The sequence below is a fragment of the Anolis carolinensis genome, chromosome 5, assembly GCF_035594765.1.
Source record: "Anolis carolinensis isolate JA03-04 chromosome 5, rAnoCar3.1.pri, whole genome shotgun sequence".
Lineage (NCBI taxonomy): Eukaryota > Metazoa > Chordata > Lepidosauria > Squamata > Dactyloidae > Anolis > Anolis carolinensis.
Window position 1 is genome coordinate 178295156 of NC_085845.1, and position 27257 is coordinate 178322412.

Sequence of the window (27257 nt, forward strand, 5' to 3'; positions counted from 1 at the left end):
GATTTGTAATGGTAGGTCAGCTAATTGCAAATGAGTCAGTGACTTCTTTTTCCTTCCAGTGAAGAGACCATTGAGAGACAATATTTTTAAAGTCCGCCTTGGCCCCTGCCTGACTATTAACTCAACCAATGAAGCATCTATTCAGCCTTGTTGGAGTGTCCAAAGCTTTGCCATCTGCGCGGATGCCTGCCCAAGCTGCCTGAATCACCTTTCACACTTTGCATCCGGTTTAATGAAGAGTGCTTAAGCACACTGATCTCAAAACAGTGGGGCCTAGTGATCTTTGCCAGATATAAAGGCGATATTTGTTGGAGAGCCCTTGACAGGAAATTACCATTTTCTGGGTCAACTCACTTGCCACTACCACCAGTCCGTTGAAACTTGACAAGAAACACTAACTCCTTTAAGTTGAGGTGACTTTAAGCTGATTATTGTTAAGGCCCTTTCTGTCGTCCCCATACCACCAAAATTAGAATTAGCTCTGTAACTTTGTTATTATTTTAGAAAATACTATTTTAAGTGTCTCCTCTATCCAATGAAGTTTGAGTTCCCTGAAAGTCCAACAGAAGAATAATCTCTTTCTTGTTCTTCAGCTTGTTGGCTGATTATGCAAAGAGGTGAAAGGTGTCTCTGTTCAAACAGCAAAATATTTTCCTTATGAATGCAGCTCTAACTTTATGCTAGTTTTATTTGCACTTACTGTGTTACGGGCCTCTGCAACACACTTCAAAATATACTCATGAAATGCTCAGCTCCAATGAGCTATAACATGTTTGTTCTGCTTTTAGGGAGGAGAGTGCTAATGAGCTACTTTAGAAACTACTGTAAAAGCTGGACATATTCAGTACAGATTTTAAAACTGCTCCTAGACATACATAAATAGTCTCTTTTTCTAATGTTTCTTCTTTTAATATAATTTGGGATCACTGAAAGGTATTTTAAGTACCTCTCAAAACCTCAAGCAGGGCTACCCGCCAAATCTATTAAGATCACAGGAAAGTATGCCGGTACCTTCAGGATGATGTTGGGGGTTTTCCTATTAATATAACCAATATGTTTATCTGAATTTTGGCATGTTGCGTTTACTCCCATTATCCCCATAGCCAAATGGTTTCTAGCTTCAAGGCCACTAGATCTATTCCCCTGAGTGTTAGGAGTGCTACCTGTTTCTGACAAAGGTAAACTGACAACAAAAATATACCATAACTGGCTAAGCATTTCCCACTGTTTACATTGAAACCAAGATCATATTTACCTGTTAATTTTTTGTCTTCAAGATTGGTGCTAAGGTCCAAGAACAAAAAGGTGGCATTTCTAGAGTGTGTGTGTGTGTGTGACAGGGTTATTTATATCTGATCACAGAGATCAATAAGACTTCCGGGGGGGGGGGGGGGGTTCTCTAATCTTGTATGCTTCATCCCCTATCACATGTTGACTGGGGATGGTGGGAGTTGCAGTTATAGTACTGAGTTGGCTCTGAGCCTTTCCAGAAGACAAGAAATAGAATCAAAGATTAGTGCTAACAGCGTCTTGCATTGGGGTGACACATCATATACTACTATGATAGTGTGGGTTAAGTATAGGGGATAGTTTTGCCACAGCTTGTTCATTTTATAAAAAGGACAAATGAACTCTTCATGAAGGACTAATCAGGTTCCAAAGTATGCAGCTATGCACAATCTACTGGAAAGTGTTCTTTGTTCTCATCAGCAAGTGATCCAGAAAGCAAGAGCTGTTGAGTAGTTAATTTGGCCCAGGTCAGTCACAGGACATTTATCAACCAACAAGATGAAGGGTGAAACGAGAGGGTGGTTGTCTGGCAGTCCTGGAGTGTCATTAGATAGGCAAAGCCAGCAAAGATTGAATTACTTTTAAGCATTTGCCATTACTAAGGTAAATGGAGAATATATTTTCTCCACAGGGATTTTGTCTGCTCTTTGAAAAGAGAGAAGACACTTTGGGAACTACCAGACAAAGAAACTGTCAGCATCCTTAGAAAATCCTTATCCACAAATGGAAGAAATGTCTTAAGCTAAAATCTCAAGGTCTACAGTCCATCAATTATTTGGGATCCATTTATTTTATTAATGAACTGATGCTGCCTCTCTTTGTTTCACATATAGGCAAATTCTCCTGTCATTGCCCTTGTAAAACTTTTCTCATTCAGTCTTAGGGCCCTTTCAGACAGACCCCATATCCCAGGATCTGATCCCATGTTTTCTGCTTGAAACTGGATTATATGATTCTGTACTGCCAGATAATCTGGGATAAACAGAAAACCTGGGATTAAATCCTGGGATATAAGGCCTATCCGGAAGGGCCCTCAGACTAAAACTTGTCTAATTCAATCATAGAGTACTAGTTTATTCACACCTAGGCATGGCTCAAGCATTTGTGTAATACTGGATGGGGAAGGTTTTGTTTAAACTGAGCTACAGGATCAACAAGCAGGAAAAAGAACTGACCTGTGAAGAGCTTCTGTGATAAGCTGAGTAATGAAGTGGAGCAGAAATAGTGCTGTCATGTGTCAAAGAGGGATACTGGCTCTGGATTGGAACTGGATGCTGGTTTCCATAGCTACTATAGTTGTAGCTCCCCGTATACCTAAAAAGGCATAGAAGATACTCAGCATTCATAGAAAACCAAACCAAAAGCAAAACAATTCCTCATCTATTGTTAAGATATATGCATTGCATTTCTGTTTGGGATGTACAATACTGTTATTTTTGTTGTTATCTTTTAAAACCAGAAATGGGAAATGTGTCGGATCACATAGTGCTGCCAAGAGCTGTTTCTATGTCCCAGAAAACCACACTGCCAATTTGGACAGCAATTCAGAAAAACGTCATTTAACATGCAGTTTGCTCACTTTCAGTTGTTGTTTGCTGCTGAAATTTACAGGTAAACAAGGAAACCACATGTTTAGTATGATTTAAATTGGGCTCTATTTAAAGTAGCAGTAGTGAAAGTGCAACCTCCTAAAACATTTCAAAAGGCCTCTCCTGGGTCTAAAATGGGCACAATATGGGGATGTTGGGGCAAAAAAAAAATCAGTATTTTTGAAGGACATGTATCACATTGCAGCTATCCAAGGTCTTACTGTCAGTTGGCTGCTTACAGTTATTTGGCAGAGTATCCTGCATTTGGTATTTCTGCTATTTTGTTTTATTTTTTAAGCCTTCATTTTAGACAATCCACATTTTTAACTATTTTATAGCAGGAAACAAATTTTGGGTGTCACACATCATTGTTTTTGTTTGTAAGCAATAACAGTGACAGTAGCTATAACAATAACAATTTAACAACATTTGAAAAATTGTCTTTTCCTGGTTGGAAAGTGTTATTCCTGTTTAATTGTGCGTTACTTACTTAGAAATTAATTGTTATACTCCAGAAACTTTGTTTATGTGGCTGCCACAAACTATGTTGAATTGGTTGAGGTTTGATGACATATTCATTGCAAAGTGTGCTGCAGGATGTCTCGCAAAAACAGTTTTTACAGTTTCCATGCTTTTTATGATAGAACCAATTAGGAAATGACATTTATAACTCAGGAACAAAAATCGTGTTACATAATATAATGAATGCAATAAATAAGCAGAAAACCTACCCATGTTCTTCTCTGTGGGGATAAACCGGTATCCTGTGTGCAACAGATGAAGAAGGTACATGAGGATTTCGCACACAAGGAAGTTGTTGAGAGTTTTCCGCAGGTGACCCAGCAGCTGTGGTTACAGTGTATGTGAGAGACCATGTGTAAGACTGCATGGCCCCTGTGTACAATGGAAAAATCCTGTTAGCTTCCAAATGTTTTGTGAATCTCCACCTTCAGTAAAATGCAGAGAGGCAGCTTGTCTGACAACATTTTGACAATGGAATAGGAATGTCACTGACTATCAAATAAGCCTCGCCCAAAGCTTTTGCTGCCTGCATTTGTTCACTCCTCTTTCCAAGTACAAAAGCCAACTGGATTTGTAGGTAAAAATTACTTGTAACAGCAGTATGCTAGTTGAACCAAGGGGATAATTTCCTCCACCATGCCTAAATCAATAGCTAGTTTAGAGGGCAAGATGACATCCAAGTCCTCGCATGGACAGGGACAGCCATGGATTTGGCAGAAACTGCCTTCAGCATCTTCTGCTTGAAGTAGCCACCTCATTCAGCCTAACTTGAGTGCCTCTTGCTAATTCTTGCAAAATACACAGATCCTATCTCATAATATACAACAAAAGTGACTTATAAAAAGCCCTGATAAGCCAGTGAAAATCTGAATTGAAGGCTTTCATATGTCAAAAATGTTGTACCATGGACCAGTTTAATCTTGTCATGTCCTCATCCCATAGAACCCTGGAGTTCATTATTTGGTGAGGCACTAGAGCTCCTTAGCCGAGAAGTCTAAATACCCTTCCCTAAACTGCAAATTCCAGGATGCCATAGAATGGAACCATGTGGTTAAAGTGGAAACATAATGCTATGATTGTAATGTGAATGAGCTGCTGATAATAACTGCAGCCAGTGCAATTAAAAATATATGTCAGTCTCGGGAGATCATAATGAGTGTGGCAGGGTGGTAACATCTTTGATTCCTGGTAAAAGGCAATGGAGGAGCTAGATTGACCTCTGCAGTGTTCCAGAGTTTGGGTGCAACTGCTGACACAGACTAGGTTCTGCAGTTTGTTGTAAATTAAATCAGCCCATTGATACCTCATTACCTCTTAGGATGCCTGCCATAGATGTGAGCGAAACGTCAGGAGAGAATACTTCTAGAACATGGCCATACAGCCCAGAAAACATACAACAACCCTTTGTTCTCTTAGCTTCTAAAGTGCTAGAGAATTCCTTTGCAAACAAATACTGTAAAACCAATAGGCAAGACATAATGGAAGATGTGTTCATAGTAGAAGTTTGCTTATCAGCAGTGATTACCTTTGTATTCATCAGCACACTAAGACTTGTGGAATGAAACAGGGATTTGTGTCTGTACATGCATTAGAACCATTTTTAGCTGGAAATGAGATCAATTTGTAAATGCACTTTTTGCATCGCGCTATGTACTGTATTTTTATCCTGCTTCCTAACTGCTAATGACACAACCAGGAGTGGGCAATAAAAGTATTAGTTATCCATTAGCAAAGTTTTATGGCTCCTGTAAAAGAGCCCAGGTGCTTCACAGCACAACCATGCTAGCAAATAAGTAATCAAGGCCTTTTAGAGAAAGACAACCATATAGCCGGCACTATTGTTACAGTACTGATGTTGTTTGAGCAATCATTAATCAAACCTTTGTGATTTAAAAAAGAATTAAGGACTTTTGAGAACTCAGTTTTAACAAAAGGGTTGAAAGAAAAAACGTGGTTGGGTCTTGCCAGATGTTTTACTACAGAGCAATTCAGTGGTAGTGCACTTTTACAGAGTGTGCTGTTATGTAAAACTCAATTATTTAACCACTTTTTTGTTTTTAACAACCCCACTCCATGGATGTTGCAATTTAGAAACCACAAGAGTTAATAGATACAATTGAATGATGCTGACAAGAAGCGATGTTTGAAGAAAAGCTGAATCAAGGGAATAGCAATCAGGAGATGAATCTACTGAGTCTTCGGGTTAGATAGAGGTATTTCAATTTTAAATATACAGTAGAGTCTCGCTTATCCAAGCCTCTGGATAATCCAAGCCATTACTGTAGTCAACGTTTTCAATATATCGTGATATTTTGGTGCTAAATTCGTAAATACAGTAATTACAACATAACATTACTGCGTATTGAACTACTTTTTCTGTCCAGTTTGTTGTATAACATGAAGTTTTGGTGCTTAATTTGTAAAATCATAACCTAATTTGATGTTTAATACGCTTTTCCTTCATCCCTCCTTATTATCCAAGATATTCGATTATCCAAGCTTCTGCCGGCCCGTTTAGCTTGGATAAATGAGACTCTACTGTACCTAAAATAATATTAATAATGATGATGTTACACCACTCTGAGATTCTGCAATATAGAGCAATGTTCTTAGTTCAACTATAGTTGATCTACTGAATCAACTGATCATAGGTGCTGGCTTGCCAAGTTTGGATTGATTTAATAAGACTACTCTAGTTGGCACTAAAATTGGATTTAGCTCAAAATACTAACAAGTGTTTGGAGCACTCAAGAAATATTCTTTTAGTGATCCTTGCAACATAGATCATTGGTCAGTTTCACCCAATTCAATCTTCTAATATATTAAATTAATACATGTTTTTGTCAAAGCATAGAAATTATTAGCAAGCTGACATCACTGTACTTCTGGATAAGATCCAGAGGTTAAACCTTCTTTTAAAACCGAATGCTGAAGTCAGATAACTCCAGGATATGTTCCAACTTCTAAAGGATAATTCAGGCTTAAATATAGGTCCTATGTGGGGCTTTTAACTCAACCTTTCATTTTCCTCTCCTCTTCAAGGTCTCCCACAGTATTTGAATTATCAGGGAATGTGGGAATATAATCCACAAACTGTCAAGTTGACTTCAACGTATTTATGAATGATAGGCTTCCAAGAGCTCTTGTCATCAGCTGCTCTGCTCAGATGCTAAAAAATCAAGGCCAAGGCTTCTTTGCTTGAATGTATTCACCTTCACAGAGATTCCCTCTTTTCCTACAGCCCTTTACCTGACCAAGCACAGTTGTCTTTTGTGTTAAGTCATAATGTCTCTTGATATGTAGCAGCCTTTAAAAAAAAATAAATTAAGACACCGCGACTAAAGTCACAATCCCTTTGCAACTAGAGGATTTCAGTTCCTTTCCTCTGTTTCTCAATTGGTATAAGCCACACAGGTGATATGAGCCTTCCCAAGTTGGCTTGGAGACATAGCCCTCACTAACTCCTAATGTAAATGGCTTTGCACTGGCAATTTGATGGAATTTCCTGCTCTTCACTGATGATGAATGGCTCTCAAAGGATCAATTTTCTTGTTCTGTGTAAATCAGGCACCTACAACCCAGCCCCCAGTTTTGGATGGATATTATTCATTAAGAAGTATGTAACAACCAGACATCCTAAGCTTTACCAACCTGTTGTAGTTGTGATGCCAGCATATTCTGGGGACTGATTACTTCCAGGTGAGGTTGCAGATGGCACATCCACAGAAGTGGTGGATTTGGCTGGAGAGAAAGGCACTGGGAAGGGACTTGGAGGAACAGGTTCTGCCAATGTTATATCATCACGTACTTCTGGAAAAAAAGGTGGGGAATGCTAAAAATAATATGCCAGGGTTTTTCTCCCCAATGGCTTGTTACATGGCTTTCCCTTGTAACAAAATATACAATTTCAATAGCGTAATTCGAATGGATAAACATATTTTTTTTCAGATCTGAAAGAAGAGTTGAATTTGTTTCAGGGCCTCTCAGCCTAGGAATTTGTGAATTAATGATAGATCGTCTGATTGTGTGCAGAGTTTTTCATCATCTAGTAAGCACAGTCTGTATTGTCCTCATATAATAAGGGATAAAGAACATAGGCTGTGTCTACACTGTATAATTGATTCAGGTTGAGACTACTTTAATTGCCATAGCCAAATGCTGTGGAATTTTGGGATTTGTAATTTGGTGAGGCACCAGAACTACACCTCCCGTGATACTATTGAGCCATGGCCATTAAAATTGTGTCTAACTACATTCATGCTACAGTATAGATACACCCCAAAACAACATTAACTGATGGGCATATATGTGTAGAAAACGAGTCCATTTTGAAGTCTCATACATCACAAGGATATGGATTCTGAATTTTTCTGATGTAGAGTGAGATCAGAATATTTAAATAAATGAATAGACAAATGTCATGCCCCTTTCACATATTTATATTAACAGGATAGCACTCAGTCTTGGCTTGAGTGTTTCTGGCAGGCTTACTATAAATATATATGTAAAGTATATTCAATGTTATTAGACAAGTGAAAAAAGTTGGATTGAAAGGTAAAATTTGGAATAGCTAAATGTGGGGACCATTCCCAGTAATAATAAATTACTTTCCAGGCTTTTGGTATAGTTCATCCTATTTTGATTTAGCCTCAACAGACTCATCAAGTCAATGGCAAATTGATAAATCATCATTTACAGACAATACATTGATTCAGTGAGTTTGTTTTATAGTTGGCATTGTTAACTGGATTTAGTGCTTAATATTGTTAGGATCTGAGCTCAGTGCCTCTTCGGTTTCTAGCACCACCACTTGTGCTGCATTTTCTCCATGCAAGTGGAGATAGGCATGCAGGTTTAAGTGACTATTGTTAAAGCAATTGCAAGGAAGTGTGTTACCTGTTCCCCCTTCTCCTTTCATTGCCCGCATCAGCTCATTGGCTCTCTCCTGACAGTGGAGGGATTCTAATAGGTACAATACATAGTCATCGAACATCAGGTGAATAAGGTGAAAAGATCCTATAAAAGAAAAAAAAAAAAGGAAAAAAAAGAAAGAGGAATGAATAAAACAATGTTGCTTCTTCAGTTTCACAACCGCTCTGTGAAGTTTTGCTAATGGCCATTAAAAGTTGACTGCTGAAACACCTCTAATATCCCTAGTTGCTTAGATCCCAAGACATTGTGATCCTGTGACGGACTTAAGTGATTAAACCCAACTGCAATCAAGGAGATTTATATCCTAAGTAGACATTAATGGGTCAGGCTAGAGGAAGTAGGATTTCATTTTGCTTGTTTTTGTATCAGGATTTATATAGCTAGAATCAAATTTTGGCTCATTATGTCTTATTCTCTAGGCTGCAGCCTATAAGAAAATTGTCGTAATGAGAATGACCTTTACAGCAATTACGCATTTCAGGCAACCATGTTTTTCAGCTTGATTAGATTGGTTGGTTACTGAAACCTGCTATCATGTATCATGTAGCAAAGATCTGACGCATATGAAAACAGGTAATGTTATTTGATTCCCATCAGAGGACGGATTTCTGCTTTAGGATTATGTTCTGATCTGACTATTTTTAAATCAGACCAAGCCTAACAATGTTTTTAGTTTTACTTTTTTATATTTTTGCAGGCCTTCCACTTTCACGGGGTTTAGTGGAGCAGAACCCCACAAACCCAAAAGAACACTTTTCTAGGACCCTCTGGGTCTTCCAGAGCAAATCTATGGTCAACTTCCATCAGATGACGATCGTGGAAATGGTGTTGGAAAGCCTAGAGATTCCTAGATATTAATCAAATCACATATAATCAAACCCATAAAGGTTTAGCTTGCAAATGTGGAAGGTCAACTGTAATTATTTATATACAGGCCGAATCCACAATGTTGAAGTTCAGAAGTAGTCCTATTTTTAGGGAAGGTGAAATAGCATACTTCAGGTGACATGATGGAAAGGTAGCAAAACTGTTAAGGCAAATTCTATGCATATTGAATTAAAACCTAAATAACCTTTCTTGTTTTCTGCTTATTATGTTTGGGATTTTTACACTCGTGGCTTCTTCCACAGCTTGCAAGGTAATGTTTTGGGCACGAACCTCCCAGAATTCCCACATCAGCATGGTGTACGGGAGTGGTTGTTCTTTTAATATTAAAGTACATAGAGAGCTGCTGAGATTTTATCCCTCATGTCCAATACTTTCTCCAATATATTTTGCTGCCTGAAGTAGAGCTCAAATGAACCCTATATGAACCCTACACGATAAGCAGTGCTGCTAACATCATGAAACATATTGCAGTGCCGTTCATATGCAAACTTTCATTTACATCCATTCTCCTATCATACTGCCACTTAATGTAAGTTATTTTTTCTTGTAAGGCAAGTCCTCCACCATTGCCTCCACTATGGTTGAGGGAAGTATCTAAGTGACATAACTGATTCCAAAAATAGTACTACAACTACTCTGTTACTTAAGACATAATATCTGCATCTTTCGTATGAGCCCTTTTACACTACATAATTATAGAACTACAATTCTGTTGTGGTTCAACCTCATGGAATACTAGATTTTGCAGTTCTGAGAGGAGTATTTTAAATCTTCAGCCAAGGAGGGTTATAATGCCTCACCAAACTGCAAAGTCTAGGACTCAACAAGATGCATCCATGGCAATTACAGTGGAATCATAGTGCTATAACTGTAATGCAAAAGGGGCTTTAGAAGAGAACTATTCAGTACAATGCATTGTAGTCTTATTGCTTTCACAAGACTTAACAATGCAAGATTTTACAAGGATTGTGAGTTCTTTGTAGCATTTACATCTAATATAGCAATGCAATAATGCTATTTAATACTATAGCAACTTCTCTTAAGATGAATTATTGTTCCCCTAATAAGTTGACAACAAGCTATAAAGATATAAAGAAAAAGTACCAAAGCTGGGGGCACTGTGCAAAGTCATATCCCGGATAACTCTTGTGCCAAAACAGGACCACATCAAGAGGAACTGCTGAGCTACTTTCTTCAAAGAACCTTGTCTCTTAGCAGCTACCTGTCAAGGAAAAGAAATAGATGTGATGCAGATGTACCTTCACTGTAAACTGTTAGCGCCTCCTTTTGCTTTGTTAAGGAATTAAGTCCAACTGCAACTATATATGAATTATGAATTATGAATTAATGAGAGAGAAGATGGCGCCGGGGGAGGACGGGCGTTTGCGGGTTCCGTGTGGCTGCTGAAGAACTTGAGCCCCCCCACTGCTGCTATTTACAACTGCTGCTATTTACAACTCTATTTACAACTCTATTTACAATTCTCCACTTCAAAAGCCAAGACTAAGCCATAAGGTGACAGAGTTGCCTGGAGCGGTCTGCTGGTGTGTGAAGTGAGAAGAAAGTGGGGGAGAACCCTCACCATTAAGAATACAGCTTCCAAAGAGACAAGCTGTAGGATCTGTCTGAGCGAAGTAAGACTCTTGAAGTAAGACTCTTGAATCCCTACCGGCTGCCAGGTTTTTTAGACTCTTTTTTAAAGAATCTTTTTAGAATTTTGTTGTCCATTGCCCATATTGTCACTGTGCCATCTTGGAGGTCGTCTGGACTATCACACTGGAGCTGGAGTTGTGGGGCTTCTGCTGCTGTGCTGGAGCCGCTTGGCTCTGCCCTCCTTCCACTGCCTCCCCTTCTACTGCTCTTACTCACTGTGCTTGCTGGCGGCTGAGCAGCTGCTGGAGGAGCAGCTACTGGAGGAAGCAGACGGTGTTCTGTGACAAGGCTGTATGTGCTGGTGGAGCAAGGACCCTGTGCTTGGTGAGATTCTAGTGGGGCAACTCGCCCTTATTTCGCGCTGCCCTATTGACATCGCGCTGCCCTTTGTGACTGGACCAGCTCCTGTAGTATAATTCTATCACGGTGGAGGAAGGCAAGGCGAAGTTTCAGCTACCAAACTTGCTATCACGGTGGAGGAAGGCAAGGCGAAGTTTCAGTTACCAAACTTGCTATGCACCAAGCACTTTACGAAGAGACTTACCGCCTACCAACACTGTAATTCTCAAACTGTTATTGTTGTGAAGTTCCTGCCATTGAGCTGCTGCCTGCTGACCACTTTAAAAACTTTAAAAACTAGGTGCATACCAAGCACTTTAAGGGGACAGTGTGTCACTATTAAAACACTTTCAGAGTACTGAAGCACTTTCCAATAGAATTGAACTACTGCACTTTATGAAGTAACTTGAATTGAACCGCCTACCTCTTATACCACATCAAGTATATATTATGATTACATCAAATATTTATTGCTGGACCCCCCCTTTTTATTTGAATTAAGCACTATTGCACTTTGGGTAGTTACAGCTATTGTTAACATCTGTTGTGATCAAGGTGTATTAGGAGCTAGGAGGTTAATTAAGGGGCAGGGAGGGCTAAGAGGAGGGTGGGAAGGGAAGGCAGTGGTTAAAGTCTATTGGGCCAGTGCAATTAACAACCATGGATAAAAGCACTGGAGCACTCTCATAGGGGTTGGGGTAAAGTACCATCATTGTAGCACTTTACGCTGAGTATACTACTGCTCCCAGTTAGAATACCAATATGTCCTTAAAGGAGATAAGTAGGAGACAGCGGTAATAAGATCCTCACGTGTGAAAGTGAGTCTACCATTATGGTAGACTATGTAGGGAGAGGGTATGTGTCTAGCAGCTGGGGGGCCCCCATCGAGGTGATCCAGGGGAGGGGGAGATACGGGAAAGGGAGGCATAATCTAATTTGGCCTAGGGTGAGCAACAGAGTGCTTGTAGATTTAAAACGGCCTCCTGACACAGTAAACCTGGGTGCCCAAGTTGGCGGGCCCTCCGATCTGAAGGTGGTGCTGCTGAACGCCAGGTCTGTCAATGGTAAAGCTGCAATCATCCAGGATCTTATCCTGGATGAGCAGGCAGACCTGGCGTGCATAACGGAGACCTGGTTGGATGAAGCTGGGGGGGCCAATCTCACCCAGCTTTGTCCACCAGGTTATGCCATGCAGCATCAACCAAGATCTGGAGGGAGGGGAGGAGGGGTTGCAGTGGTCTATAAGGAGTCCATCCCCCTGACCAGGTGCCCCATCCCGCAGTCTACCTTGTTTGAGTGTGCTCATCTGAGGGTAGGGGGCCGGGACAGTTTAGGGATTCTGCTAGTGTACCGACCACCCTGCTGCACTACAGTCTCCCTGCCTGAGCTAGCAGGGATGGTCTCTGGCCTGGCGCTGGAGTCCCAATGACTCATTGTGCTGGGGGACTTCAATGTCCATGCCGAGACCACTCCTTCTGGTGCAGCTCAGGACTTCATGGCCGCCATGGCAACCATGGGGCTGTCCCAACTAGTATCTGGCCCTACCCACAGAGCGGGGCACACACTTGACTTGGTTTTCTGCCAGGGATGGGAGGAAGGTGGCGGTGTGGAGGAGCTCACCATCGCTCCTTTGCCATGGACCGACCATCACCTGATCAGGTTTAGAATCACTGCGCCCCCCAACCTCCGCAGGGGTGGAGGACCCAAAATGGTCCGCCCCAGGAGGCTTATGGATCCGGATGGATTCCTGATGGCTCTTGGGGAATTTCCCGCCTCCTTGGCTGGTGATTCTGTCGATGCTCTGGTCGCCCTCTGGAACAAGGAGGTGACTAGGGCAATAGACACGATCGCTCCGGAACGTCCCCTTTCGAGTACCCGAGCTAAACCATCTCCTTGGTTCACTGAGGAGCTGGCAGCGATGAAGCGAAAGAAGAGGGAACTAGAGGGTGTGTGGCGTTCGAAGCCGAGCGAGCCAAACCGAACACGGCTATGTCTCTATCTCAGGGCATATGCTGCGGCAATAGATGCTGCAAAGAATGTTTTCTTTGCAGCTAATATTGCGTTTGCAAAGAACCGTCCGGCGGAGCTGTTCCGAGTTGTCAGAGGTTTGTTATATCCCGCCCCCCAAGACGGGATCCCTGACAACTCGGCAGCCCGCTGTGAAGCATTTGCTCAGTTTTTTGCGGACAAAGTCGCTTTGATCCGTTCTAGCTTTGACACCATATTAACGGCAGTCTCCGAGGATGTAGCAAGAGCACCTGCTTGTCCCATTTTGATGGATTCGTTTCAATTGGCTCAGCCTGAGGACGTGGACAAGGTGCTTGGAGAGGTGAGGGCTACCACATGCATCCTAGACCCCTGCCCATCCTGGCTGGTGAGAGAAGCCAGAGGGGGATTGGCCGAGTGGGTGAAGGTGGTGGTGAATGCCTCCCTTAAATTGGCTGTGATCAAACCGCTGTTGAAGAAGCCATCACTGGACCCCACTCAACTGGAGAACTATCGGCCTATTTCCAATCTCCCCTTTTTGGGCAAGGTCGTGGAACGTGTGGTGGCCGCACAACTCCAGGCATTCTTGGTAGATATCGATTATCTGGATCCGGCACAGTCTGGCTTCAGGCCGGGGCATGGTACCGAGACAGCCTTGGTCGCCTTAGTCGATGATCTACGCCGGGAACTGGACAGGGGGAGTGTGTCCCTGCTGGTTCTGCTGAACCTCTCAGCGGCCTTCGATACCGTCGATCACGGTATCCTTCTGGGGCGCCTTGCCGGGATGGGTCTCGGAGGTACTGTTTTGCAGTGGCTCCGGTCCTTCCTGGAGGGGCGTTCCCAGATGGTGTCATTGGGGGACGCCTGCTCGGCCCCACAACCATTGACTTGTGGGGTCCCGCAGGGTTCAGTACTGTCCCCCATGTTGTTTAACATCTACATGAAGCCGCTGGGAGAGATCATCCGGAGTTTCGGGGTGAGGTGTCATCTGTACGCAGATGATGTCCAGCTCTGTCACTCCTTCCCACCTGTCACTAAGGAGGCTGTTCAGGTCCTGAACCGGTGTCTGGTCGCTGTGTCGGACTGGATGAGGGCGAACAAATTGAAACTTAATCCAGACAAGACAGAGGTCCTCCTGGTCAGTCGCAAGGCTGAACAGGGAATAGGGTTACAGCCTGTGCTGGACGGGGTCGCACTCCCCCTGAAGACGCAGGTTCGCAGTCTGGGGGTTCTCCTGGACTCATCGCTGAGCCTGGAACCCCAGGTCTCGGCGGTGGCCAGGGAAGCCTTCGCACAACTAAGACTTGTGCGCCAGCTGCGCCCGTTCCTTGGGAGGTCTGACTTGGCCACGGTGGTCCACGCTCTGGTTACATCCCGTTTGGACTACTGCAACGCTCTCTACGTGGGGTTGCCTCTGAAGACGGCCCGGAAGCTCCAACTAGTACAACGGGCGGCAGCCAGACTAATGACTGGGGCGGCTTACAGGGAGCGTACTACCCCCTTGTTAAGCCAGCTCCACTGGTTGCCGATATGCTACCGAGCCCAATTCAAAGTGCTGGTTTTGACCTATAAAGCCCTAAACGGTTCTGGCCCAATCTACTTGTCCGAACGTATCTTCTCCTATGAGCCAGGAAGATCCCTGAGGTCATCTGGAGAGGCCCTGCTCTCAGTCCCGCCTGCCTCACAGGCGCGGCTGGTGGGAACGAGGGACAGGGCCTTCTCGGTGGTGGCTCCCCGGCTATGGAACACCCTCCCCAGAGATATACGGCAAGCCCCAACCCTTTTGAGTTTTAGAAAGCCTTAAAAACATGGCTTTGTGCCCAGGCTTTTAATGAATAAATGATAAAGACGACCCAGATTGTTATATGGATAAAGTTGGAGGATATTGGACGAACGGATTTTAAACACGTTTTATGTTTTATATTTTATACTGTATTTAATTGGTTGTATTTTTTATATGTTGTTGTTTTTAATGATGTATCGGCATCGAATTGTTGCCAATTGTACGCCGCCCTGAGTCCCTCCGGGTGAGAAGGGCAGGATAGAAATATTTGAAATAAATAAATAAATAAATAAATAAATATATTTTTACAGTAAGGTGTTCCACCAGTCTGCTTCCTCCTTTAGAAGTATGTTACTTGTGTCAAGGTTGCTAGGGGAAGTAAGGTTACCTATGTTGCAGGGCCTTGTGGTCCTTCAATTGGAGGAGAATTAGAATCTTACATCAACAATTCAGCTACCCATGTTTTGAAAATCCTATCTATCTATCTATCTATCTATCTATCTATCTATCTATCTATCTATCTATCTTGTGACTACCACCAACGATGGATCTGGATCAAACTTGGCACACATACCCAACAAGACCAACTTTGAATACTGGTGGGGTTCGGGAGACTGACTCAACAGGATGAGAGTTATAGTTCACCCTTCATCCAGAGAGCCCTGTGGCCCCCACCGATGATGGATCTGGACCAAACTTGGCACACAGACCCCATTCTCCCATGACCAATAGAGTGCACTGAAGAGGTTTGAGATGAATGACCCAACATGATGGAAGTTATAATTCACCCAGCATCCAGAAAGCCTTGTAAACCCCACAAATCTATAACAAATTTGGCACACAGAACCACTATGACCAATAGAACACACTGGAGGGGTTTGGGTGGGATTGATACAACATGGTGGGAGTTGTAGTTCACCCTGCATCTAGGAAGCACTCTGAATCACACCGATGATGGATCTGGACCAAACATGGCACAAAGAACCCACATAGCCAACAGAAAATACTGAAGGGGTTTTGAGGGGATTGACCCAACATGATGGAAGTTGTTATACACCCTGCATCCAGGGAGAATTATGAACTCCACTGATGATGGATCTGGGCCAAACTTGGCACACAGAACTCCCATGACCTACAGAACATACTGGAGGGGTTTGGAGGGATTGACCCTGCATGACGGGAGTTATAGTTCATCATGCAGCCAGAGCGCACTCTGAACCACACCGATGATGGATATGGAGCAAAACCAACATAACATACTGGAGATGTTCGGGGGAAATTGACCTTGTCTTTAAGGAGTTGTAGTTCACCCACATTGAGAGCACTATGAACCTAAATGATGATGGATCTGGACTAAACCTGGCACACAGGCCCAATATGACCATCTTTAAGTACTGGTGGAGGCTGAGGGGGATTAATCTGGCATGATGTTAGTTGTAGTCCACTCACATCCTTACACATTTTCTTCATGGGACCATTCAAATAAAATCCCAAAACAATTACTTTTTCAAATAAATAGTGTTACAAATCGCCAAATACCTAAGCTAGTATTTTATAAACCTCCAAAGCGCAAAACTTGTTTCTGCCATTTTATATAAAGGACACCATTTTGCTATGACATTGCATATAGTGGGATTTGATCATTCATAGATTTTGGTATCTATAGGCAGCCCGGTGGATACCAAGGCTCCACTGTGTATGTCTCCCCATGGAAATGAAATACTGCCATGCTTTTCAGATTTGGAAGTGAAGAGTTTACAAAGAGCTAAAGTCAACATTCATCTTACTCAAAGTATATCCACTGATATCTGTGGGATTTAAATTAGTTGTGTCTACTAAGTCAAATTCATTTCAGCAAGTCTGCTCTGCGTAGGACATGTGTTGGGTATCGAGAAGTATATGCATTTGTATAGATTGCAGCCATTTCATGGGAATCATGCTAGCACAGTAGTTATAATTCAACTCTTGATGGCTAACCATTTATCATAACTATTCACACAGTAGGTTCAAACATGTAGTTTTTACACTATTGAAGAGTCATGCTCTCATACATCATTTTTTGGCATTCAGTATAAAGCACTTTATAACACAAAGAGGAGTGATTGAGGCAGTGACCACTTCCCTGTGAAACCCTTGCCAACATCCCTGTTTATGGCCGACTAAACTGAAGGCAGAATTCCATTTGTGCAAGATTGAAAGAAAACTGAAGCTCATGGCCCACAGAAATCCTTTCAAGGGATGAAGGCACCACATCATAAATTGGGGAATTTGAATGGAGCAGATTATTAGCTTGTTAAACAACCATGGCCAGACTAACAATGGAGCAACTGGAGCCTGTTGCAGGAGCCACTGACTAACTAAAAAAGGAATCTCCACCATGTCATTCCTATGCAGACTGACCAATGTCTTTTTTCCCTAAGTTATTTTTAAGGTTTATTTTCCAAATGATCATCAAATTGGTTTTAAGTTGCTCATAGGGGCAAACTACAGAAAACAAATTAAATTCCGTTGGGACAGGAGAGCCACACTATCATTTGCTGAGCCTCCACTGAAAGAAAGGAAGAACTTTGATAAACTTGAAAATATTTCCACCCAGTTGCTAGACTGAATGATAAATCATAACGCTTACATTAGCCCAAGTGATTCAATGGGCCTGTTCTGCTTAAAGTATCATTCCTAAAATTCTTCAGTTGAACCAATTGGGGGATTCTGAAGGTTCTAATTAAAACAAAACATCTCCAGCCTTACATTTGACTCTATGCTGGATTGAGTCCCATGGAAGAACATTATTAGCTGATCTCATGAGTACCTCATTCTGAGGCCATTGGTTCAGCAGATCCTCGTAATCTCTTCTAAATCATACAGGAGAAGACAGGACAACCTGACTTTTGCACAGTAAAGCCGTTACTAGTACTGTTTGTCTTTCTTGAACTGACTTTGCATATTCCCTTCCTCTAAAATATAGCCTAGAGCGCTCGGTATTTGTTGGTAGTCTCTCATCCAAGTAATAACCAGAACTGACCTTGTTTGTAGGAATTAATCAATGTTCTAGATCTGCTTTTACTGACCTTCACAACGCATCTGTCCACCATGGAATCCAGCCATTCTACATAAGACTCGATGGGTGATTGTTCCTCCAGAAGGTGATCAAACTCCTGATATACTGGCAAAATAAAGCACCAATGATCTAAATAAGTCTTTACTATTGTCTCTTATTGAAAGTTTTTAAACAATCAGAATGTAGTGTAATTTCCTAATTTCTCCTGGTAACATTGTATATGTTGCTAAACTATATTAAAATATGCTGTTTATAAAGAATGGAGAAGCTAAAGAATAGAGAAGCTACTCTTGCATTGTTTAAAAATCAATAACAAAACTCAAAAACCAACGACGTTTTGGTTGTATTTTTTTCCAGCAGTGCCTATCTGTAACTAAATCACAGAACCAACTACTACAATCACTCTTCTGAGCCCCAATTCTGTGTTCTGACCCTTTTGATAAAGAAGGTCATGCATGAAATTGTTTTAGAAATGCATAAAGATGCTCTTTAATCCCAAAATGTGCCAAAGATATTGATGGACTTCCCATCAGGAAATACTCCACAGTTCGACAAATATATCCCATAATTGCAACTAGCATTATTTGTACTAACTAAAAGGCAAATTATTTCCTATAAAAACTTATATCACCATCAAGCTCAATTAGCTCAAAGTAGTTCTTACATATTATTTCTATAACTGGAATCTCTCTCAAATATACAACAAGCAACATTAAACAGATTTGTGCATGTATTGTGTTACTTATTTAAAACATTTTAGGCTGCTTTTTGCAAATGTTTAAAGTGGCTCGGGCAAACTTTAAAATAAGTACAGAAATTATATAATACAGATGAAGCAACAAATACAAACCATTTCAAATTAAAATAATAATATAGCTTGAGCAGGATAAAATACATTAAATATGGCAACAAGTTAAAATAGCTTAAAAGTAACCAAAATTATACACACACACACATTTAGAATCAATTAAGTCCCAACAGCTTTGACTGGGTGCCAGATCTCTTAGGAGAAGGCATTTCACAACTGAAGAGCAAGGCTGAGAAGGCCCTCTTTTGCTTCTCTTTTATTGCCATTCCAGTGGGACACAGATGTATTGGAACTTGTATATGCTTTACAGAGTCTTCAGAAAAAGCAGGAATACTAAAATAATTTCAAGATACAATCCTATATGCACTTCCTTTCTCTGAGAGAATGTCTTGCTAAAGACAGTAGAATTTGCACTGGAGTGATTGTGCACAATAGTGCACATTTGCACACTTGCTTGTGAATGCTCCCAGTTCAATCTTTTCTCTCTCTGCAAATATGATGCAACTAGGAAGAAATTATGAACAGGCAAACATCAAGAAGGGAAAAAGTTAAAGTGGCTGTTTTTTCCCAACATTTTCCCAATATGGGTCATTTTGGAATTTTAATCATTGAGAAATGATTAAATGTAGGAAAGAATCCCATTGATGTCAAAGCAATTGAATTAGTAAGCTGTAGCATTCTGCAATTGCAATAAGTAGAACTTGGAAAAGTTATTTTTCTGAACTACAATCCCAAGAATTTCCAGCCATCAATGACCATGTGTTGGGAAGGGAATTCTGTAGTCCAAAAAGTAACTTTGGCCAAGAGAGACAAGAGTTGACGCTCTCAAAGGTAAATTTTATTTTCTTACATTGCATTATAAGTTTCCTGTGCTCCTCTCGTGAGTCCTCCATGGTGTATAGCGTCTGTTTGGTGATGCTATTAAGGTCCACATTCCTCCAGTCTTCCAACATTTGGAATGTAATGTCCGCACTGTGGATCACAGTTCTTGATGCCTACAATCCAAATCCACATAATTCATTAGTTTATGGTTTATTACCTTAAAAATAGACTTTATCCCTTTATACGCTTTCTTATTGAGGCCTGCTAAGTTGATTTTCCCCTTGGCCTAGTTTGGAAAAGCCACAGGTCGCAAGAGGTATTTCAGAACTTAATTCAGTTCATTGGTTCCCAGAAATTACAGATCCTGATTGGAGGGATTAACCTGCTAGTTCTCTCCCTATACTTTTTCTACTGCATTTTCCATTTAGAAAAGAAAATGTATTTTTCTTTGTCCACAGATGAAACAGGGGACACATCTCAAGACAGTTGAAAAATGTTGTCTATTGGTAGCTTTCTTTAGAATACTATGCAAAATTATAAACAGATAGTAGATAAATACAGTTTTGCATTACATAAAATCATCATTACATTTGTAATTGCCTAGTGTCTTTACAGACTTCTAGTCTTTAAACAGTATACAATAAGTATACAATAAGTAAGAATGATTTCATAATGGAAGCATTTGTGTATATCTTGTAAGGAGATGGAAAAAAATATTAAAATCAGTAGATAACCATCCGTTTCCAAGATATGGCATATTATAAGCCTTCACTCACACATTTTCATTGGTAAATAACTAGAGAGTTTCAGAAATTTGATTCTAAGTAGATATACACAGGCTATAGGTAATGTGCAAACATATTAATGATTTTACCACAATATGATATCATATATTTATGAGTTGTCTTTTTATCATTCTGCATAGACTAAATAAAGCCTTCAATACACATGTGCTGAAACACTTCAGGCTTTTATACCAATACCATTTTGAAGCATTTTGAGACATAGAATCATAGAATCATAGAGTTGGAAGAGACCTTGTGGGCCAGAAAATCACATTCAAAACACCCCCAACAGATGGCCATCCAGCCTCTGTTTAAAAGCCTCCAAAGAAAAAGCCTTCACCACACTTCAGGGCAGAGAGTTCCACTGCTGAACAGCTCTCACAGTGAGGAAGTTCTTCCTGATGTTCAGGTGAAATCTCATTTCCTGTAGTTTGAAGCCACTGTTCCACGTCCTAGTCTCTAGGGCAGCAGAAAACAAGTTTGCTCCCTCCTCCCATGTCTTTTTTGGTTCTGTGGATTTCCTTGGATGCTCTCCAGATTTTGCTTCTTTTTTTCCTTTACCTACACCAGTTCAGAGTTTTACCTCATGAATCAAGAAGAGTCAAGTAGATGTCTGACCCAGCAAATTTTGGGTACCAACGTTGTTAGCGGGTGCCTTCTATGTCAACAGGAGGTAAGGGAACAGACGAGAATGCCATCTGCTGTTCTCCTTCAAACCGAAAACTATGACAGGCTGACTCTGCTCATTTCTTCTGTGCATTCCAATGGACATACTTCTTCAGATGCATTAAAGGCTCACCCATACTGATGCTTGCACTATGAATTTATGACTATATGTTAAGTTTCATCTGAATAATACTGTTCCTCCAACATGTGAAACACATGAATATATTTTTAAATCAACATGCAAGACCCATCAAAGAATTTTGGTTTATCTAACTTCTGGACTGCAAAACATAGAAAGAGATATCACTAAATCATAAGAAGGAAAAGAAACAACAACAAATACCTGACAAAGATGATTTAATGATGTCTGCCTCCGAAGAATTTGAGAAAACCTCCTGGATACTGCCAATGAAGGAGATATGTATGTGGTTAAGTCACTCTGATTATTTGCGTACCAAAAATCTATCATGTTTTCATCACCTTGGTATTCAATATGTATACATATTGCTCATTTGTATCTGTTCTTTTCAGATGTCCTGATATTGTAATTATCATCTGTTAATATTGTAGTTATAATCTGTTAAGGAACAAGTATGCATTTGGTCACCCTTATGACATTGTAGTTAAGTCCACAGCTATTTAGATGAAATGCAAGAGAGAGTATTTCATATAATATTATATATTAAGCTAACAACAAGAAATAAAATAAGTTGTCCTCATATTACACTGGATTTCAGCTATAACATCTTTGAACACAGGACATGTTTGACCCCATGGAAAACAAAGTTGTTCTATCTGTGTTCTGTTATTTGCTGATAGTAGCGAAGTGCATTCATTCTCAAAGAAGGATCTCACCTTATAATGTTTGACCCAATTATTAAATTCCAAAAAATATATAATCTAGTGGTTTATGTTCTGAGTCTCTGCAACAAAAGATGCTTTTAATTTTGGGAGCTAATCAGTGCTTAATCTTTCCCCTAAGAGAGTTTTCCCTCCCCTTTTCATCTTCCTCTCATTCTCTTGCTTTTTTTTTTTTTTTTTTGAAAACTTTGTGATGTGGAATTTAGCACTTATGAAAGGAGAAGGATTGAGAGCCATGAAGTAAAGCAGGCTTCATCAATAGATGATGTGCATTGCGGGCAGCTACAAAGCGTGTCTGAAGAAGTGTAGTGCCCTTTCCTGTGGAGAAAGGGTAATTTGATCGCCTTCTTTATTTTCTTTCTTTGTTTTTTGTAACTCCAACACCTCTTCTGAGCAAAGGCCTCAAGCTGTATTCAAAAAGTCCAAAGTCTTGAGAGTTCTTGAATGGCTTGAATTTGCAAAAATTATGCTCAAGCAATTGGTGAAAAGAAGGTTCATCTTGTTCTCCAAAGCTAGAAGAATTATCCATTAATGCCGACCCAAATTCAGTGCCATTTCAAGTGATACATGACCACTAATAGTCTGGGGAGGGCTGATTTATGTAGGTCAGGAGTGGATTTGTGGAAGTCTCATTTTAATAATCACAACACATCAAAATTCAGTGGAATTCCTTGTTTGCCGAGGAGATGCCAGAATGATGGCTCTTGAGTTCCATTTGCTCCCACCTGCAACAGGAGCCGCTGAACAAAACAGAGATCTTTCCATCATGATGTGCTTCTCATGGTTTCCCATGGCAAATGTTGACATTCCATCATATATTCTGACAATCCTCATAACTACAGGAATGTCAACAAAGCAATCTGGAAGTTTTTTGTGTTGAACAGGAACACATTTTTGGATTTAACTGCCTATTCAAGGACCAAGCAATCCCAAAATCATTTTGTTTAGTGAAGGAAATCTATAGCTATGACTTCGGGTGATCTTGTGTATGAGAAATGACCAAGAACTTTGATAATCAAGACCCAGCTTAGAGCTTTCAAACTCAGAGCCATGGCTTCCTTTATTGAATCAGTTCATCACTGACTAGCTTTTCTCTGTTCCTATTCTTCCACTTTACCAAGCATTATCATTTTTTTCAATGATGAGACAGTAATCTATTATTTCTGGGTGAGGGCTATCATTTCCAATCCTTTACTGTGGGGATTGAAGCAAAGCTGAGAGGGTCAAGGGAAGTCTGAAAGGATTGTCAGATGACATAATTATTCTTGCTAATCAAACATTCTTCATGCTTTGATCCTTTGAGTCTGGCCTCAGCTACATTACTGGTAACCTCCAAGGTTAGCAGGGGGAAAAGGAAAGACAAGACAGATCTCTGGCTGTTGCTATTTCAGGCAACACAGGAAATCATGCACTGAAGTCATGCTTCATATCAGCCATATCAGAAAAGCAGGAGGTTCCACACTGGCTCATCCATGGAAGATAAGGATTCCAGCAGTGTGCTGGGATAGTCCATATATGTCCATAGACATAGGGTTCTTCTAGAATGCTCTAAAAAAGTGGGAGCTCTTGAAATAAAGCTCCTTAATTTTTGCCAAGTACCAATGGCTGTTGTAGCCTCTATGTCTACTTGAACCTTGTCTTTTCTGTTATGAATGTGTGTGTGCGTGCACTGTTTGTTGCTAGACATGATAATTTCTTGGATTCTCATGAAAAGTATTTTTTAAACTGAGAGCATGGCTTACTTTCAGAAAAAGGCAATGGCAAACTATTTCTCAATATATCTTGTCTAAGAAAACCCTATGAAATTTATGGGGTCATCATAAGTTGACAGGCAACTTGAAGGCACATAAATACAGTTTATAGAGGTTAGAATATGAGTTCACGAATTTGATTTCACTGCCTGAAGTGAACTGAATCCATGGTTCTTTTGAGCAACAGTTGGATAACCTTTAGTTGTGCTTTCCCAAGATGAAGTTTTCACTTCAGTGAAGTGACTTTCCTTGTGCAACAGCAGGCTGATTTGGAAGAAGGTGGATTTTGTTGTTCTTACTGTGAAATAATGAAAATCTTTTCTCATTCTGCTTCAATTTGCATAGACTGGGTGTGTATAAAGGTAGATCCAAATCTACCTTTATACACACTCTGATCTAATTGGATGAGAACGAGAAAGAAGTATTTTATTTGTATTACAAAGTTCTGCGTTTGTCACCAGCATTGGTTGATACCACCATCTTTTTCTGCCCAGAGTAAGAGATACAGTACATACACTCAAACTTGATATTGCGTAGGTTTTCTGGCAAGTCATGGAGAGCCACTTTTAGCCACTCATCCAGCTGTTTGGCAAACTTTCGGATCACCTGGGTCAAGCTGAAAAAGGAAAACACCACTTCAAAAATCTAGGCTGCAGATCTGTTTTTGTTTTAATACTTTTCAGGCATGAAAAAATACTCCGTATCAGTACTTAAATCCTGAGGCTGAAATCCTACTTGGCATTTGGTCCATTAGAAGTACAATCCTGTGCATATTTATTTGGAAACAAGTCTCATTTACTTCTGAATATCCCTGTACATGAATGCACTGTGAATGGATTATAAAGCAAAAGTTTACAATATGGAATTTAGACTGTACATGAAAGCACACAAAATACCTGCCAGCAGGCCTGTAGCGAGGGGGGGGGGGGGGTTAGGGGTTCAACCCCCCCCCCCCGAAATTTTTCAGGTTATAAAAAAAACCTGGTTTACTCATGAATTTTAACTGGTTAACCAAATCCCCATGCTAAGTCTATGAGACACAAAACATTAAGAGTCCCTCCAGGCACTATTTCAAGCAGATATTGACAGGTTTGTAGCGGGGAGGGGTGTGTGCTAGGGGTTAACCCCCCCCCCCCCGAAATTTTCAAAACCCCTCCTGAAATTTTTTTCTGGCTACGGCCCTGCCTGCCAGTATTTTTAAATGCTGAACAAAATACCTATGTGGATATTTTTTAAAAATAGTGAGCTCAAAAAGAAAGAGATGATCAAGTACAGTTTACAAAACAGTTTCACAAAGCTGTAATTCATCAAGAAAATCCAATTTCACTCATGACAATGTACATAAATATGCTGTCATTCTTGCCAAAAAATACAGCCTGATAGGTACAGGAGACCTGTTTATGCTACCATTTTCACAGATATTCCTTTTACATTCAGGTAACTTATCTTGGGTGAGGCTGCTAACTCTGACCCATTTGGATCATATTGGATTTCATCCCTGTTCCCTCAGCCCAATCTATTTGGACTGGGACATAAACTCTTCATGCTTATCATTCATAGATGTCCATTTTCCTTTCAAAGGAAAACATCTTTGTTTAAGGTTAGAGTCATGGAGAAATAAGCACACATGAACACTCACAAATGCTGCCTAGTAAAATTATACTCACCTATCAGGCAATGCCTGCAACACTGTTGGCATCAAGACACCAGAAATAGCTTTATATAATATGGAATCACAAACTCCAACTATATTTACAACTGTGGAAGATCCCAGGACAGGAAGCATGTGAGGTGGCATCCCTTGCCAAAAGTGCAGAAGAAAACTTTGAACCTAGAAGTACACAAATATAGAAGAAATTCTTATTGACATTCTTGCTGGAGGCATTCGTTCCACAGAATCTTTTTCTCAGCCACCATCTCTGAAGCATTAGTTTCAACCAAACTAACTGTTTCCCATCTATAATAAAAACTAAACTTTTCCAGATTGTTTTGTTCCTTGAGCAAGTAAACATTTTGAACCATCACAGCAGCTCAGCCAATCAATATCAGTAACAAGGTACACATCTACACTAACCACTTAAGTAAGGACCTCATCACACTAGAGTTTGGATCCACTTTAAATCCACTTTAGGGAGAGGCCTTTAAACAGCTCAGCCAGACAGGTCCTGGGCCTCACCAAACTACAAACCTCAGAATTCTGCAGGAGGCAGAAATCAGATTTAAAGTGGATCCATGCTCTGGTGTGGTGAGGCAGTAAGTTTCAAACCAGTAATGAAAAAAGTTCTTTTGCTGTGTAGATCACTGCATATGAAATTATGAAATAAGTTTGAAGCTTGGATGGTAATTACACAAACCACAGAGCAATAATGTGCATTAAGCGCTTTATTTCATGCACTTTTTTGTGTATTCATTGTCTATACCCACCTCCGTTTGAAGCTAGCTAACTGTATTAAATGGTGGAGAGAGAACCCAAATTCCCATTCTAAATGCAGTACAACATAGAAAAGGATAATTGTTCATGAACATCTTTTTGCTTCTCTACTAACCTCATCAAAGTTGGCTCTTATTACAGTGTCAAGTATCCTCTGACAGTGTGTTCTGTACATCATAATAAAAGTAGATACCTGGTGGAGGAAAGGAAACATTCTTTATTTTTTTAAATTCTGCTTTAGTCTAATGTTGTTGTAGTCCCAACTCCAAGCCTTGACTTGGCTGTTGGCACAGAGGGCATACAGCTTGCTGAGTCAGAAGGGCACAGAGTGTAAAAGAACTAGGTGTTTTAATACGCCTTTTGTAGAAATACATTTAATATGTTATTTTATAGAATCTTTACAATGTTTATGTGTTTTAACTATGTTGTAACCCGCTTCGAGATACAAGAAGAGGCATGTAAGAAACACTATTATTATTATTATTATTATTATTATTATTATTATTATTATTATTATTATTCGATTGTTTTATCCACTGTTTTGATTTTATTTATCATTGTCTGTTATCGGCATTGAGTGTTGGCTATTTTGTTACTTTTGTTGGAAACTGCCCTGAGTCCCCTCGGGGAGATAGGGTGGGGTACAAATAAATCATTATTATTATTATTATTATTATTATTATTATTATTATTATTATTATTATTTTATTGTATGACACAGCAAACAAGATAGATATGCTGGATTTTGTATCACAAAATCACAAGTCGAACACTTCCCAAGTGTCTAGGACTGTGTGATGTATTTTCGGATGATGCGCGCAGATCCCAGTAGGGTGGCCTTTTGCAGTTGGCAGATCGTAATTTTATTACGGAATCAAAATACAAATGAACAGTCACAGAAGTGGCAGAAATATACAATGCCAGAAAACCGCACTATTATTATTATCATCATCATCATCATCATCATCATCATCATCATCATTAACCCAACAGGAAAACTTTGAGTCAGAGATATCTAAGCCAGAAACGGAGAACTTGAAAAAGTTATTTTTAAGTAACATCTATCCAAATCCGGAGCTCCCGATGGCACAGC

General features: G+C 40.4%; 1 protein-coding gene across 5 annotated transcripts in view; it reads right to left on the reverse strand.

Moving 5' to 3' along the window:
• rfx4 (regulatory factor X4) overlaps positions 1–27257 on the reverse strand; it is an 85879-nt gene that overhangs the window by 6838 nt on the left and 51784 nt on the right. For 3 of the 5 annotated variants that reach the window (XM_062983034.1, XM_062983038.1, XM_062983036.1), the window contains 11 exons: positions 26280–26357; positions 25401–25564; positions 24249–24349; positions 21465–21523; positions 19699–19843; positions 18051–18145; positions 10326–10443; positions 8298–8417; positions 7053–7211; positions 3611–3773; positions 2466–2604 (listed from right to left, as the gene is read on the reverse strand). In XM_062983034.1, coding sequence (XP_062839104.1) covers positions 2466–2604; positions 3611–3773; positions 7053–7211; positions 8298–8417; positions 10326–10443; positions 18051–18145; positions 19699–19843; positions 21465–21523; positions 24249–24349; positions 25401–25564; positions 26280–26357 — 1341 coding nt within the window. The remainder of the gene's footprint in view (positions 1–2465; positions 2605–3610; positions 3774–7052; positions 7212–8297; positions 8418–10325; positions 10444–18050; positions 18146–19698; positions 19844–21464; positions 21524–24248; positions 24350–25400; positions 25565–26279; positions 26358–27257) is intronic. The other 2 variants (XM_062983037.1, XM_062983035.1) reach the window with 2 other exon arrangements.